Genomic DNA, 15,950 nt, shown 5'->3' on the forward strand with positions numbered 1-15,950 from the left:
TTGGCAATGGTCCAAATCCAAGCCCTGTCCATGTTTAATAGTTGATCTCTCAGGGGCCTCTGACAGGGTAGAGGGTGTGAGGGAGGCCCCCTGTGTCAGAGGTACCACCAGACATGTCTGGGAGTTGTCGCTGTTTGACCTTTTAACCCCAGACTGAAGGGCTTCCTGTTTCTGACTGACTTCTAAAAGACACCTACCCATCAAAATGCTGCTATTTGACTGGTTACATTGATTCTGTTTCCTCTCAATGGTTTGTGTATCGGTCGGTAGACTTTGACACTGAGGTCTAGTCCAGAATTTGGGTCTTTGGAGGTTCTTGTATTTTCCAGTAGGGCTGGCTTGTGCTAAAGGTTGAAATGCAGCATCTAAGATTGTCTTTGTAGACTCTTCCAGATGAGACTCTTTGGTGGTAAAGTCCTTTATGAATGTTGCTCCCTTCTTTGCCCGAGGGTTGAGGTCATAGCTGCTTCTTTTGACTTCTGTAACTGCTGCAGATGTTGATCGACTTAGGTGTTCTTTCCAAGATGGTGTCTTGGGAGGCATAGGAGGAGAAGCACTTTGACAGTATTCCTTTTGACTGAAAGGTATTCGACCAGCATAAACGCTGGCAGCTTGAGAGTGAAGTCCCTTCTGAAGATGTCCAATGTGTTTTTGTGTTTTTGGTGAAGCAAGGCCACATTGGGACCCCTGTCCACCCCTCTTTGACTTAAACTGAAAATGAATTGATTGAGAATCATTCTCAACAATAATTGGAACTTTCCTCCTTGAGACAACATTTTGTCTGGCTGCCACACCTCCTGACAGAGCAGCACCTGATGGGGTTACCAGGTCAGTTGGTCTTGGTTCAGATATTGTGTCAGCAACTTTTTGCTTGGAAATGCCATCCTTACCTAGAAGAAACCCAGGACTGGATTTTGTTATCCTTCCTGTTTTTCTTAGTCCGAGCCTGGCCTGCAACAAGTTCGGGTCCTGAGACTTCATGCCTCTTGTCCTGTGGGCCCCTGGCTGTTGAGATTGTGGCGAGGAATGGGTGTACGTATCAGGCGGTGTGCCTACACCTCTAGAATAAGATGTTGGTTTCATCAACCCAGAACGTGTTACAAAGTCCATCAGAACCTCTTGGTCAAGTATGTCATGGGTTGCTGGTTTAGGGGAACACTTGTTACGATGCTCAGCCTGACCTTTAGTACTAGAGATAGGGATTGAACGGGCCCATATTTCTTTGGCCACCGGGGAGGTCTGTTTTGTGCCTTGGCTCTCCAATGGCATTGTTTGACAGTACAGTTTTGGAGATGGGCCAAGCCGGATCTTTGGGATGGAAAGGCTTGGAGAGAGGTCTGGGTTTGTAATGATAAGTGGTGGCGAAACACTATGATTTGGAATATGAACTTTTGGAGAGATGCTAGGATTTGGAATAGGAACTTTCCAAATAGGCTTTGGAGTAAGAAGTGTTGGGGATGGGCCTAGCCTGACCTTAGGAGTAGGAAGTGTCGGAGAGACACCAGGTTTGAGCTTTAGAATAGGATGTGCTGTCCTGTTGCCAAGAGTCCTTTCTGTATGAAGATGGAGTCCTTGGCAGTCAAAGGAGGAGATCTGGATGGGTTTCTTTGTGACAATAGGTGAGAGCTGGAGAGGAAGGGGCGATGGGACTTGTAGGTGTCTCTGGGGTTGTTTAGAGGTGAAAGTTGCAAGGTGGTTATCAAAACTCATTGCAAAGAGAAATTATGAGTATCTGCAAAGCCTGACAGTTTTGATGAGTAGGGAGTGAGAGAAGGTTAATGGGAGAGAAATACATTTTATGTTCATTTTTTTTATTTTATGTTTATATATTTTATTGTACGTTTGGCAGTAAGTCTGTAAGAAACATAACTTTAATGTAAAAAGCATTGCAGAAAACTTGCATTCTCAAATAGTCATCTGCATTACATTGCATTACAGAAGACTGCAAGCCTGATCAACTAAAAATAAACAGAAAGATGAGTATACAGTTAAACAAGCACTGACCTGAGTGTATGCGATAGGCTCTATCTGGGTCGTTGACATGGAGTGAGAGAGAAAACGAGTGAGAGACAGTGAGAGACAGAGAGAGCGAGAGAGAGAGAGAAAGAGAGAGGGAGAGGGACAGGGAGAACAGCTGGAATTCGTGTGTACCAAAGTTACATTCTCCCCATTCCTCTCATCTAAAGCTGCACTGTTTCACTCACCCACTCCCACCCTCCTCATTTTGTTTGTCTATGGGAAACATAGTCTGTGTCTGTGGATAAACGACTACAATGCTTCCCAGTGGAGAATCTTGAAACAAATCTTTGAAAAGTTTTCCTCTTTTTGTGTTTTACTTTTTCCAGGGCTGAGAATTAGTGCATAACACGGGGTATTCAAGTGGTGATAAATCCATTTATTTGGTTATTTTTTATGAATATATAATTATGGTAACATGGTCAAAAGTGCAAAATGATACATACATACTTTTTTCCCACCACCCTTCAGTAAAAAAGGGCAGCGTGATGAGAATAAAATACAAATGTTTTCTTAGGATCGACCTCTGAATGGATTATTTTGGCATCTTGAAGAATTTATTCATCAATCTATTTGGCACATAACTGATATCATTCCTGAAAGCAATTGACAGTTTCATTCAAATACTATATACTAATACTTCATTTACAAATACTTCCAAACAAGAGACATCTTGATAGCAGCTGCCATATTGACATTTTCAGAAAACTGATTTTGTGGTTTCAACATTTAGAAATGTATTGCACTTTATTAGTCAGCTTCAAATGCACTAAGATACATAAACATCATGATAAATGCAGTGAATGTCTGGTTACAAAAGATATGTAAAAATTGGCACAATCATGAAATGGCACAGATATGAACATGAAAACAGGAACTATCCCTTTGTTCAAATGACCTCATTTTTTGTTTCCCCTCTCGATGATAACGTTATTTCACATTTCAACGGGTGACATCACCTGACCACAGTGCCTTCCTCTCAATTCTGTTTCTTCCCAGTCAGGCCTCTCACGTCCCAAACCTCTCAGGAGGTGTCTGTCTCTATCTACCATCCTGCGGTCCTCCAGTCGCAGCTCCACTCCATGTGGTCAGCTTCTGTCCTTCCCGTAGTGTGTGTGGTCATATCATATGAGGGCATTGCCATCTTCGTCTTTGCTGTTCAAGCTGACCACCAGTGGATGGTGCTTCACAGTCTTGTTGCTCCACTTGTGTGCGTCCTGAAGCCCTGGCTCGAGGAAGTAGAGACAGGCGCCGAAGCCGGCCAGCACCAGGACCGACACCAGCAGGTAGATGGGGACGAACCAGTCCAGGAACATCCAGGACATGGTACTGTTACGGAGTGGTACAGGAGGAGGACGGGGGACATTAGAGTGTGAGCTGATTATCAAATACCAAACAAAATATACCTATTGTACACATGGTGCAGCTTAACCTGGAAACATACTCCTTATTCACAATCTCGTCAACTGTTATGTGCAAGCAACTGCCCTGTCAAAATTGACTATAAAATGGTCCTCTGTGTTAAGGTATATTAGCTGTGGCAGGCTATTGCCATTCAAATACTCTAACATGCTTCGCCATCCTTGTACTGTGTCAGTAGATTATGTCCACTGTAACTGATTGCACACATTAGCTGCTAGAGTAACTGCACATGATCATGACAAAAAATATCATCGCACAGTAGCTAGCAGGTTTCGGCACATACCTGTGGTCTCTGCTGTGCCCGCCTTCCTCTGAAAATGATGTTTGTGTAAAATGGAGGAGCAATGGAGTCACTAATCAGATGATGGATTGGTCTAATGCAGCACAACCGTCAGCTGGATGGTATAATATAATCCAAGGTGATCTCTCTATACAGATGATAGAGAGGTTCATCATACTGCTCTGGGTTCTGACGTCACATTCAAAGGGAGGGGAGGAGGGGGGCATTGCTATGACAACAGCCCTAGTGATGGGTGGAGGCGGATGTTATGCAACGGTTATTGTGGTGTTTTTTTGGGCCAGGACCCTTCAGATGTCTCCGGTCGCCTCCTTCATCTTCTGCATGAAATCGATTCCAGTTCATTTAACGCACAAACCATCACAGAGTAAGAGGGTAATGTTCTCCTTCATATCCGTCGCTCAGGAAGAAGCAATATGATTTCCTTATAAGGAGACTGCTCATCTACAAAGCACAACATGTCATGTTTTTTTTCTCTTGACGTCCGAGACAATTACTTTTATCTGAGACAATGACTAAAATAAGACTGAAGAGCAGGAAGGATGACCTATTTATTGTCAAACTGTACCAGGAATAAGCCTTTGTCCAATTAGTTGAATGATTGTTACTCAGCTCTAGGTCCATATGATAAGAAAGATAAGCTTAATAGATCAACCTCTAATCCACTTCTCATTGGGCCACATCCAGGAAGTGGAAATGTAGGTCTGCATCTGATTGGTGTGAAGCCGAATCCTATAAAAAAAAATGTTTTATAAAAATGTGTGATTTATTAAAATATGAATGCATTTCAATAGGTTCTGACCAGTAGCAAGGCACTGTAAGGCATCACTGGGTCATCAGCTGGGAGAAAACAGCCCAGTTCTAAAAAGACATGACTTACAGAAACTGGTAAACATCAAGTATTCTAGCTCGACAGACTGCCATTAAAAAAGTATTGGTGTGTTTTAGATACAGCACAATATAATAAATATTATGGTCTCAAAGTCTTTAAAGTCTGTTTAGTAGTAGCAATTTATTCTGTGTCCACAGGTTTGTAAACTGATCCAGTCTCATATTATGCGTAGATTCAGCAGAATGACGTTGACACGGGCAGCACCGCAGATATTGAGATGAGTGAGATACAAGACTTCGCTCTCACACAGTCCAGCTCACGGGTTCACCAGGAATTGTTGCGGAAATGTACCCACTATGCTATTTACTTTTTGCATCTACGCCATGTCGCTGAGTCTACCTTTAATACTGCTCATGTTATGAATGGATGGATGGCACCCGGAAGGCTACAGGCACACTGCATGTATCTGAGAGTTGTAAACACTAACTAACACCGTGGGGGAGGGGCAGGGGATTATAACTTGGCTGCCTGTGTATCCTCTGCAGTGCTGTGTGAAGGAGCTTCTTTCTGGAGGAAGTCAGTGACGAGTTGAGCCACAGTCTCAGGGGTGTTCAGGTGGACATGATGATCACCAGGTACGTTAACCACCATGCCCTGAGAGAGAGAGACAGACAGACAGACAGAGGGGGGAGAGAGAGATTGAAAACAAATACATATAAACTATTCTTTCCCAAAAACACTGCATTTGACCAATCTGACTGCCAGTATGTGGGTCAGTGTTTGCAGCGAAAACTTTTCTTACTGCCTCTCTGTGATGCTGAGCTTTTACCACTGTCATCTATACAGTACTGTAGCTGCAAGGAGCAGCGCACAATATGACTGTAGTAACAACATACAAATATTACGCTAAAATGTTTCAGTCGCAACCATAAAAGTGACATTAGAATGTGAGTAGGACATTGTTTCTTTGTAAATAGGTGTATACATAAGTATACTCACGCTTTGGTCTTTATACCCTAGAAGTAGCGTTGAGGTAAATGTCTTCTGTTGTGGTTCAGAAAACATCTTCTCAAACCCCTCCTCTGCCCTATCATGAGAATTAGAGTTCTTCAAGTAAAACATATTAGCAGTAAAAAAAAAAAAATAGTGATTGACGGTGTGGTAAAGTGTAGTTTACAATAGAAACTGTGTAATAATCCTGTAATAATTGTGAAATAGTGTAATGATGGGAGAGTGTCCTACAGCACTACTAGAACTCTGGCCTGTATCCTGGACTGCAACTCCAGACTCTGCTCCAGACTGACACGCACAACGTTTTTCTGAAACAGAACACATTAACATTCCTAGAAACAGATCAAATATACAAATCAACTTAAGTAAATATTGTTTATGAGGACTATTAAACACAAAAAGATTAGTCTTACCAGATTGATTCTAAAGTCTCGGGTGAACACCACCCCTATGAAAGAAAAATAGGAAGTGTTAGTATTACTATTATATTACAATGATATGAGTACGACAGATGACAAGAAGGAGAAACAAAGTGAAAAGAGAAAAAAGACCACATGAGATAGGGAGAGAGGGGGAGAGAATTATCATTTTACCTCCTTCAACCTGAGCGAGTCCTCGTTCTAGAAGAATGTGGGCTGACTGCTCCGAGAGAGTGGGGTTTGCTGCCAAAAGCCTGGAAGTGATTAACACATCATAGGAGTGACGCAATGACTATGATTATCAGAGCAGAGAGATTATGGCCAGACAGCCCAACATAACAGAAGTGTCATTGTAAAACAAGGAAGTGTGGTCTTACCTCATCAATGCGTTCTCATAGGTGTAAACCTTCTCTTTCTTCTCATCTTTCTTCTTCTCAAACTCAAGCATTCCTTCAAATCCCTGTCTTATCACCGTATGCAATTCCTTCTAGGGTAAGAGACACAATGGTAGAGAGACATCATAAAATGTGGATGTCCTGAACAGTTCCAAGGAGCAAATGATAAAAGAGTTGACTATTTCAGTACTGCGTCTGTGGGTAAGAATCCATAGGAGTCCAGGAGAACCACTGACTCCACCATCTCTGGATACAACGCACTGAACTGGACAAAGACAACAGGACATGGTTACACACACACACCATACACAGGTACTGTCTCTGGATATTGTTCATTGCGAAGAGACACACAGATATGAAACAGCATTAACATACTTATTTTTTTAAGATGCTTACCATTCCAGCTACATTGCCACCTGTACAATGGAGAGCACATGATCAGATGTCTGTACAGAAAGGAAAACAACAATGTCTGATCAGAACACAATGAGTGGAAGAGAGATGAAGATGAACAGTCACTCACCCATACTGTGTCCGATAATAGAGAATCTCTTCCATTGGAGAGCTGCAAACCATTTCAATGGATTAGATAGAGAGATAATCTGCTAAATGTAGCTTCATACTTTAAAATTACACCTACCTAGGAGAGAAAGAATGAGGAAACCTCATATAGCTGTGTCTAACTTCACTTTACTTTCAATCGTTGCTTTTCAGCTCTTACTGGAGCAAAGGTCACATTGGTCTGAATAAGCTCAAACAAGCAGGTAGCCTAGCGGCTTGAGCAGTGAGCCAGTAACCGAAAGGTCGGCACTTAACCCTAATTGCTCCAGGGTCGCCTCCAGGCAGCCATGACCCCATTCTCAGAGGGTGTCTCAGAGAGAGTGGGATATGCAAAAAAACACATTTTCAATTCACACATTTGTATTAAAACACACTTGTGCCTGTGTGAAATAGGACAAATATATGCATCCACTAAATTCATTTGAATAATTATTAATACCTCCAATGACTCGCCGTATGTCAGCCACATAAGCAGGAAAGCTGTAGAAGACTCCAGGAGGTCTATGGGAGGAGAGGCCATGGCCAGCCATATCCACAGCTACACACTTCCACTCTGTATGTATATATATATAAAAAAGAGAGAGAGAAGAGAGAGAAGAGAGAGAAAGAGAGAAAGAGAGAGAGAGAGACTGTAAGAGCCTGACTCCCTCTGTACTGAACAACTATGCAACTGAATGTCCTTCCAATTCCAATGACAAGTTCTCATGAATCTATTGTATAATTCTCTGTGCTGATCTAGCAGGCAGGCAGCCTACACACCTTTTGGCAGCAGTGGAATGAGGGTGTTGAAAGTGCCACAGTTGTCTGCCCAGCCGTGCAGGCAGAGTATTGGTCGACCATGGTCAGGACCCCAGACCTTGCCCCTTATCTCTCCCCACGGCACTGGCATATTGAACTCTGTCACTGAAGGGCAATTACTGTTAAGACGCATTACTAAGCATTTAACATGCCACAACAATCAGTAATAGTGCTTGAGGAAGTGTTATAAGAAGCTCAACAAACAAACAACACACTAATGAATTCACTAAGTTCATGTCAAGACAGCTCCCATAAGTTCTGACGATCAAGAAAGGATTCATTCTTACCTGCTTGTTTCATGGTAGCTGATGTCATCAAGTGTCTGACTCCTTTCAAAGTTTGCATTATTCTGAAAGACCAACTTCAACGTCAGGTTGTTAACTAAACATAAGCACTATATGTCCACAGCATGGATATATTAAATATATATATAATAAAACGTTAGCTATGAAATAATAAAACGTTAGCTATGAAATAACAAAACTATTCACGCTTATGTAACCTACGAAACGCTTCTCCATTACTTCCGGGTGAAGTGATACGTGTTATTTTGCCCAATGAAACGTGAATGCGTCTCCCCCTTAGCGAATAACATTGGACAGCTAGCGGCCGGTTAAATGATTGACAAGTGCACGCGCCAATTCTATGTCAGACATTGTCCAATCACATTCTTTGTCAGGAGAACAGGGCGGGTTAACACAAGGCGTTACAAGACAACGTAATATTCTTTTTTTTAAATTAATAACAAATCAACACATAAAGCATATGAGGGAACACAAGCATACATAGATTACAAACAATAGACAATCGAGCTAGGGGGTACAATATCAAATTACAATTACACAAGGACCTTAAGGGACATGCATATACTTACAATCCAGAATTATATCGTTCTAGCAATAAACCAAACAAGTGGTCAAGACTACGAACAACGTGTCTTTGTCCCCAATATATATTTTTTCCATCTCAGTATAGCTCAAGGCATTGGCCTAGAGTTTGTTGCAGAATTTGTCTGTTCCAACCATTTCGTGACATTTAGCCTTATTGGCATGAAAAACAAAAATAATTTTGAAATATTTCCTGACATTTAGCCTATCGGCATGAAAAACAAAAATAATTTTGAAAACTAGTGAGGAAATTCCAGCCTTCTAAACATTCTAGAGGTGGACTACAAGGCCTTTTAAAACAAACAAAGTGGATGCTGTTGTATCTGCAAAAGGTCACCAGGTGGCAGAAATGGTAAAACCCTAAGCCTACAATAGTTTGAGAATAGATATAGGAGAGACACTTCAGAACATTTTTATATTTTTTTAGGGGCTATCTGTTGTTCCATGTAGTGAATCTGTTATTCAATGCGCTTGTATAGGCTAATAGCAGTAAGGCTCAAAATATTTTTTTATTAAATTATTTTAAAAATATATGTTGGGGATAATTCAAGGGGTCTTAAAATTCAAAATCAAATAGCTAAATGTTCCTTGGTATGACCTTCTTAAAACAATTCCATATAGCTCAGTAGAACAAAATAGAGAATACCAATAGTTGGTTATATCCCAACCTGGCAGGGTTTAAACTTGACTTGAACTTGAACCCCAGTATAGGAGGGAAAAGGGCTAGGGACTAAACAAATCCATGCTTACATGCTCTAGCAAAACTGTCTAGTGGTCCTGGCTGCTGCCAGCAGTTATTTATAAAGCTACATGGTGACTGAAGAGAGAGAAAGATAGGAGAATGCTACATGGTGACTGAAGAGAGAGAAAGATAGGAGAGGAGAAAGAGATGGGGATAATGGCAAAAAGAGACAGAGAGGTGTGAGATAAAGAAGAGAGAGGAAGGAAGGAAGGAAGATAGATAGTGAAAGATTGTGACAATGTATAGCCTATTCATGGACATATATGAGAGTCACAGTCCTGTTTGGCCTTAGGTTCAAAGTTTCTGTCATTGCAGTGTAACAACTGCTTTTCTCATTTGCTGACTTTTGGCAGCATTTGTCTTTGACCATGGCAATAATGTATTTGTAAAGGACAGATGCTCTTTCGCCCTGTTCAAAACAATGAGTGTGTCATAAAGAAAGCAATGCTGTCGGCATCACACCACTGCTATTGTCGTATACTAAGGGTCATAGGATTGAGTCAAATGCCATTTCTTACACATTATGAACAATTGAGAGATTTATGTATGTTAGTTCATAAGAAAATCAAGATTTCCAAGTCAATCAAATTCTGAATAGAAATGATTTCCAAAGTTGGTATGCTGATGCTCTATTGGTCAGTTAAGGTCAGTTTGTTATATCTGGAGTACCTCTCCTGTCCTATTCGGTGTCCTGTGTGAATCTAAGTGTGCGTTCTCTATTCTCTCTTTCTCTCTCTCTCTCTCGGAGGACCTGAGCCCTCGGACCATGCCTCAGGACTACCTGACGTGATGACTCCTTGCTGTCCCCAGTCCACCTGGCCGTGCTGCTGCTCCAGTTTCAACTGTTCTGCCTTATTATTATTCGACCATGCTGGTCATTTATGAACATTTGAACATCTTGGCCATGTTCTGTTATAATCTCCACCTGGCACAGACAGAAGAGGACTGGCCACCCCACATATGCTCTCTCTAATTCTCTCTTTCTTTCTCTCTCTCGGAGGACCTGAGCCCTAGGACCATGCCCCAGGACTACCTGACATGATGACTCCTTGCTGTCCCCAGTCCACCTGGCCGTGCTGCTGCTCCAGTTTCAACTGTTCTGCCTTATTATTATTATACGACCATGCTGGTCATTTATGAACATTTGAACATCTTGGCCATGTTCTGTTATAATCTCCACCCGGCACAGCCAGAAGAGGACTGGCCACCCCACATAGCCTGGTTCCTCTCTAGGTTTCTTCCTAGGTTTTGGCCTTTCAAGGGAGTTTTTCCTAGCCACCGTGCTTCTACACCTGCATTGCTTGCTGTTTGGGGTTTTAGGCTGGGTTTCTGTACAGCACTTTGAGATATCAGCTGATGTACGAAGGGCTATATAAATAAATTTGATTTGATTTATTGCTACAGTTCATCAGAACTCTAAAATTAGTATGACCATTTAATATGAGACAATAGAATTCACAATGCAGTGAGGGACAGAAAGGAATCTAACTGGTATGGTATCATAATTTGGTAACCTAACAGGAGGGCGGGCTAGAAGGTTTAGAGGTGGAGTTAACTTGGAGAGAGAGATTGATGGTTGGTCTGGGATGAGTGCATGAGAGGGAGGAGGAGGTATAAAAGGTATGGTTTGGGGATGGGTTTGACTATAAAGTATTTTGGAGTTTGAAATATTGACACGGGACATTTACCTGCTTTACTGGTACAGTATCAATGCTTCTATGTCACGCTTTAAACCAGGGCTGCCCAACCCTCTTCCTGTAGGTTTTCAGTCCTACCCTAATTTAGCATATCTGAGACAGCTAGTTAAGGTCTTGTTGAGCAGCTAATTAGTATAATTAGGTGTGTTAAATTCAGGTTAGACTGAAAACCCACAGGATGGTAGATATCCAGGAAGAGGGTTGGGTAGCCCTGCTTTAGAAATACATTTTTGGATCAAATGTTTATTCACTTTAAAAAACAATGTTTATCATTTTTACCTAGCATTAGTGGCTGCAAAAGCACATCACGTTAGTAATCATGAGTGAGAGTTTGGGTGAGCTGATATTGTAACCCAAAATGTATTTCAGTAAACTACTTGAACTGTATGACATCTAATCCTGTCATCAGCTTGACTGTCAGTGTCCTTCCACGAGAAACCAACACCATACATGTACACAGAAAGCCCATAGTCCAGAGCTTTCAACCTACACTCTGGACCTCGAAGCCAGTTCCACTGCGTTTGTTCATTGTTCCCCTCTAATCAGGGGCTGATTTAGACCTGGAACACCAGGTTTGTGCAATTAATTACATGGTTGAACAGAACCAGCAGGCTCCGGACCTTGTAGGTTAAGTGTTGAATACCCCTGGTCTAGAGGCTATGCAAAGCCAACGCAACAGGTGGACTTCTGGTGCACTGATGCTGGAACATATGTCCTGACAGAACAAGTCTGCTGCCTCTACATCATGCTATCTTGTTCAGAGTAGAAAATCAAATTTTGTTGGTCGGTTACACATATTTAGCAGATGTTATTGCGGGTGTAGCGAAATGCTTGTGTTCCTAGCTCCAACAGCGCATTAATATCTAACAATTGGCTAGTAAAGACCATGTGGGGGAGCTGATGGGGCTGTATTTTATGGCTGATGTCTGTGTGGACTGACCATTTTTGACCTATGGGTATAGAATCCTATGAGGACATGGTCAATTAAAATCTATTGGGAAATTACCTTTGGCTTAATTACTACATAGGTACTGTTGCCTTTGAAAATATAACATTTAATAGACTAACATCTGGATTTAATATTTTATTAGTATTGGCAAGTTCAACTATCAATGTTGCATGCCATGTGTAATCTAACGCAGTAAACAAACCAAACTAATGTAACATCCATGTTTTCTAGAGTGCTTTGGTTTCACTGAGGTGGTGCTACTGACTCACTGACTAATGTCTTCAGTTACTTCAACTCTCCCCTACTACCCACCTAACACTTACCACCTCTAACAATGCATGCAATCCGTAGCTACCCTCTCCCCTCCACTAGGATTTATGGCTGACCATTTCTATAGCGTTTTGCTGAGTAGGCTTGCCATATGTTAGATTAGATAAATGCATTACTGAATTAGTGTTATAATGTAAATTAAAACCATAATTCTGTCTTTTTGGCTGCTTCATTGGTCCTGTTCAATCTGATATTAATTTGTTCCTCTACTAGACCAGCTTCAGTCTGTCTTACTAACCCACTGACTGCTTGGCACAGAAAATATTAGCTTTCCTATTGTACGTGTTTGTAACAGGGCTGGAGGTCAATTCAAATTGAAGGTCAATTTTATTTTTATTTTTAAGGAAACACGTTAGGAATAAATAGCTTTTGTAACGTGTACGTTAATAATCGGGAAGCAAGTACAGGCAGCGAATTTTTAAAAAATAAACGAAAATGGAACGAAACATGAGTAGCGTACAGACATGAAACAGAAACGATGCCTGGGGAAAGAACCGATGGGAGTGACAGATATAGGGGAGGTAATCAGGAAGGCGATGGAGTCCAGGTGAGTCATGAGGCGCAGGTGACCGTAACGATGGTAGCAGCAGGTGTGCCTAATAATGAATAAACTGGCGACAACGAGCGCGAGTAAACCTGAGTGACACGTCTGAAAATGGATGCCGTTTTATTAGTTAAGACCCAAGCCCTGATTTGTACTGTATGTCATGTCACTCAGTCTCCTGTCTGTCTTCCTCAGGTCATGGATAACTTTGACATGGTTCTGAAGTGCTGGGGGCCAGTGAAGGCTGACTACAACAAACACGGAGGACTGGTTCTGAGCCGGTCAGTGGACAATATTGGTCTGTAGTTTGCTTTGACCCAGGTTGTTACGTTTTTCTTACTGATGCGCAGACACATCAGCAAGATGCATGAAATGCCATGGACCAGAGCCAGACTTTACTGAGTTGGCTAAGTGATTGACTGGAGAATGGTTCTGGCCATCAACTACTAGACTGTGTTGAATGTAATACTAAAATGGGTTGATGCCAATGTGTAGATATAGCAATCAGGAATGAGTTTTTTATTTAATGCTGTCTGTGTACTGTAGCGGCTCACAGAACTCTCCTTACAAATCTCTCTTCCTCTCTCGCCTTACCTCTAGTCTGTTTGCAGAGCACCCAGACACCCTGAAGTTGTTCCCTAAGTTCGCAGGCATTGCCGCGGGCGACCTGTCAGGGAACACAGCAGTAGCTGCCCACGGGGCCACTGTGCTTAAGCAGCTGTGTGAGCTGCTGAAAGCTAAAGGTGACCACGCTGCCATCAAGCTCCTGGCAACCACCCACGCCACCAAGCACAAGATTGCCCTCAACAACTTCACGGTGAGGAATGATTCCATTCTCCCTCCCTCCATCTGAAACTGTGCTTTCCCCTTATTCATACATTTGTTGCATTCACTCCAGTTTTACCATGACACTGTCATGCTTAGTTTACTCGAATGCTGAGTGAGAAATTTCCTTTAGTGCTATTATTCAGTATGAAGTTAAACATCAACATCTCTTGCTGTTCCCCAGCTCATCACTGAGATCATCTGCAAAGTGATGGGTGAGGAGGCAGGGCTGGACGGGGCAGGACAGGAAGCTCTGAGGCAGGTGATGGGTGTGATCATAGCTGACATCGATGTCACCTACAAGGAGCTGGGCTTTGCTGGCTAAAGGGTTTACCTCATCGACGCTGGTTTGCTTGTGACTTCCAGAAAAACTTACTGGAAAAGTGTATGAGGCAAAGCATTTGTGCAAATTCTACATTTCTCTATACAGTATATTGCCTTAATCTACCCTTTCATTGTAGTTTGCTTACTGAATGTAAGCTGTTCCTCTTTTCACTAAACCAATAAACGTTCCATCAGCTGCAAATGACTGTTTAAAGTGTCTATTCTGCCTTTCCTCTCTTTGCCTAATTTCAAACATTCACCCAGTGACATGGACAGATGTATTTTCTGAGGTGGAGGATACAAGTTCTTTTTTTCTCATACCTGTTCTATATAGTAAGGTTGATTTGCTATTGTACACATTAACAGTTAAAAGCTGAATTGTGGTTTAAGGACAAAATATAAAATGTGGTTAGGTCTGATTAGGACAGAAGGAAGGGTTGAAGTTAAGTCTGCTCTGTGACCAACCTGTTTTGCCTCGATTCGGGTAGTCACCTCTACAGCCCTCTATCTTGGATTACTGTCCGGTTTCTGTTCCAGTGCAGGTCAGCAAGCGGTCAGTCAGCAGTCTATCCCCTCCCTCGACTGAAACACGTGCATGATCTCTTGCACTCAACACACCTAAGTGCTACATGCACACAATCCCCACCACCCTGTTTCTTTGGACATTTCCCTGGCTCGGTCCTTTGCATTCCTGCAGTCTTATCGGTCAGTGTGGACGTGACTCACTCCACAGAGCAGCATCTCAGGCGGGGCTCTGAGTTCAGATCACCCCCTCAGACCAGGCTGTGCCCGTTAGCTTGGGCGCTATTGAGATTGCACAGTGCATTCCTCTCAGGAAGTGCATGTCTAGAATGCCCCTAGTTGGTTAAGCCGCACTAGTGAATGAAATAATTGCTTCCATAAGCTCAATGCGAATATCTTTAATGACTACAATACATGTACTGGCGCAATAAATCAGGTGTATTCAAACATACTATGCTTAATTCTGGATTCATCTATTTCTCTGTGGTGCTTCTTGAATCTAAAGTGTAAGTACACATCTGTAACATTTGTGCCTAGGGGCAAAATTGTAAGGGTCAAAGTTTAACTTTTCCATTGTCTCCAGTCATAAGTGTTTTGGCATTAGCCTGGCTGGCTTTGAGCTGATTGCCAAAGCTGTGGTTAATTGCCCTGCTGAAGGAACTATTAATATGCTGGCTGTGTCACTCGCTGCACTGCAGACGTGAAAGACACTGACACCCTCATCTCGTGTGACCCACCTGCCTTTATCTCTTTCTTTCTGCTGACCCGTCGCCAAGGACAGCCGGTCTCCACCGACCAGACCGGCTGACCCCAGGTCAGGGGCATTAGTCAAGAGTCAGCCATATGAGAACCCAGACGTGAGTCATTTTATAGGTTACTCATTCTGTAACTATCATGAAGTAAAGCAGCCATTGGGCTCAGGTGTTCACTCTTAGCCACTTAACGTTTATGGTGAATTCAATATGTACCTGCAAACTGATTGATGTGCCCTAACAAAGGTTTCTGTTGTGCAAGTCAGCAAGCGGTCAGTAAGCGATCTATCCCCTCCCTCGACTGAAACACGTGCATGATGTCTCTTGCACTCAACACACCTAAGTGCTACATTCACACTCGCCAGCACGCACACACACAATCCCCACCACCCTGTTTATTTAGGACATTTCCCTGAATTCAAAATGCACCTGCAAACTGCTTGATGTGCCCTAATGGAGGTAGCCTAGTGGTTAGAGCGTTGGGCCAGTGACAAAGGTTGGACCGAATCCCCGAGCTGACAAGGTAAAAATGTCATTCTGAACAAGGCAGTTAACCCACTGTTCCTAGGCTGTCATTGTGAATAAGAATTTGTTCTTAACTGACCCCCCCCTCATGGTGTCCAATG

At 42.4% G+C, this 15,950-nt stretch overlaps 2 protein-coding genes across 5 annotated transcripts; one reads left to right on the plus strand and one right to left on the minus strand.

The window, feature by feature from the left end:
* Positions 1-2,374: 2,374 nt before the first annotated feature.
* LOC109884252 (serine hydrolase-like protein) lies at positions 2,375-8,289 on the minus strand. 4 transcript variants are annotated; one of them, XR_004211041.1, is made up of 15 exons: positions 8,040-8,263; positions 7,714-7,857; positions 7,394-7,507; positions 6,917-6,958; positions 6,790-6,809; positions 6,584-6,658; positions 6,376-6,485; positions 6,173-6,252; positions 5,993-6,027; positions 5,811-5,887; positions 5,568-5,655; positions 5,060-5,222; positions 4,392-4,468; positions 3,722-4,180; positions 2,375-3,345 (listed from the first exon to the last, which is right to left on the minus strand). XR_004211041.1 is itself a non-coding variant. In XM_020476273.2 (12 exons), the coding sequence occupies exons 1-12, from the start codon at positions 8,095-8,097 to the stop codon at positions 5,082-5,084; spliced, it is 984 nt and encodes a 327-aa protein (XP_020331862.2). In that variant the 5' UTR covers positions 8,098-8,289; the 3' UTR covers positions 4,264-5,081. The 4 variants fall into 4 exon arrangements, 2 of the variants coding, with proteins under 2 accessions (XP_020331862.2, XP_020331911.2); XR_004211042.1 differs by having other exon boundaries at positions 2,892-3,345; positions 3,722-4,468; positions 8,040-8,279; XM_020476273.2 differs by lacking the exons at positions 2,375-3,345; positions 3,722-4,180 and having other exon boundaries at positions 4,264-5,222; positions 8,040-8,289.
* A 2,717-nt stretch (positions 8,290-11,006) lies between these two features.
* On the plus strand, positions 11,007-14,260 carry mb (myoglobin). The gene is made up of 4 exons (XM_020476182.2): positions 11,007-11,080; positions 13,097-13,182; positions 13,502-13,718; positions 13,911-14,260. The coding sequence occupies exons 2-4, from the start codon at positions 13,100-13,102 to the stop codon at positions 14,049-14,051; spliced, it is 441 nt and encodes a 146-aa protein (XP_020331771.1). The 5' UTR covers positions 11,007-11,080; positions 13,097-13,099; the 3' UTR covers positions 14,052-14,260.
* Positions 14,261-15,950: the final 1,690 nt, after the last annotated feature.

This window comes from Oncorhynchus kisutch, linkage group LG1 (assembly GCF_002021735.2).
Source record: "Oncorhynchus kisutch isolate 150728-3 linkage group LG1, Okis_V2, whole genome shotgun sequence".
NCBI lineage: Eukaryota > Metazoa > Chordata > Actinopteri > Salmoniformes > Salmonidae > Oncorhynchus > Oncorhynchus kisutch.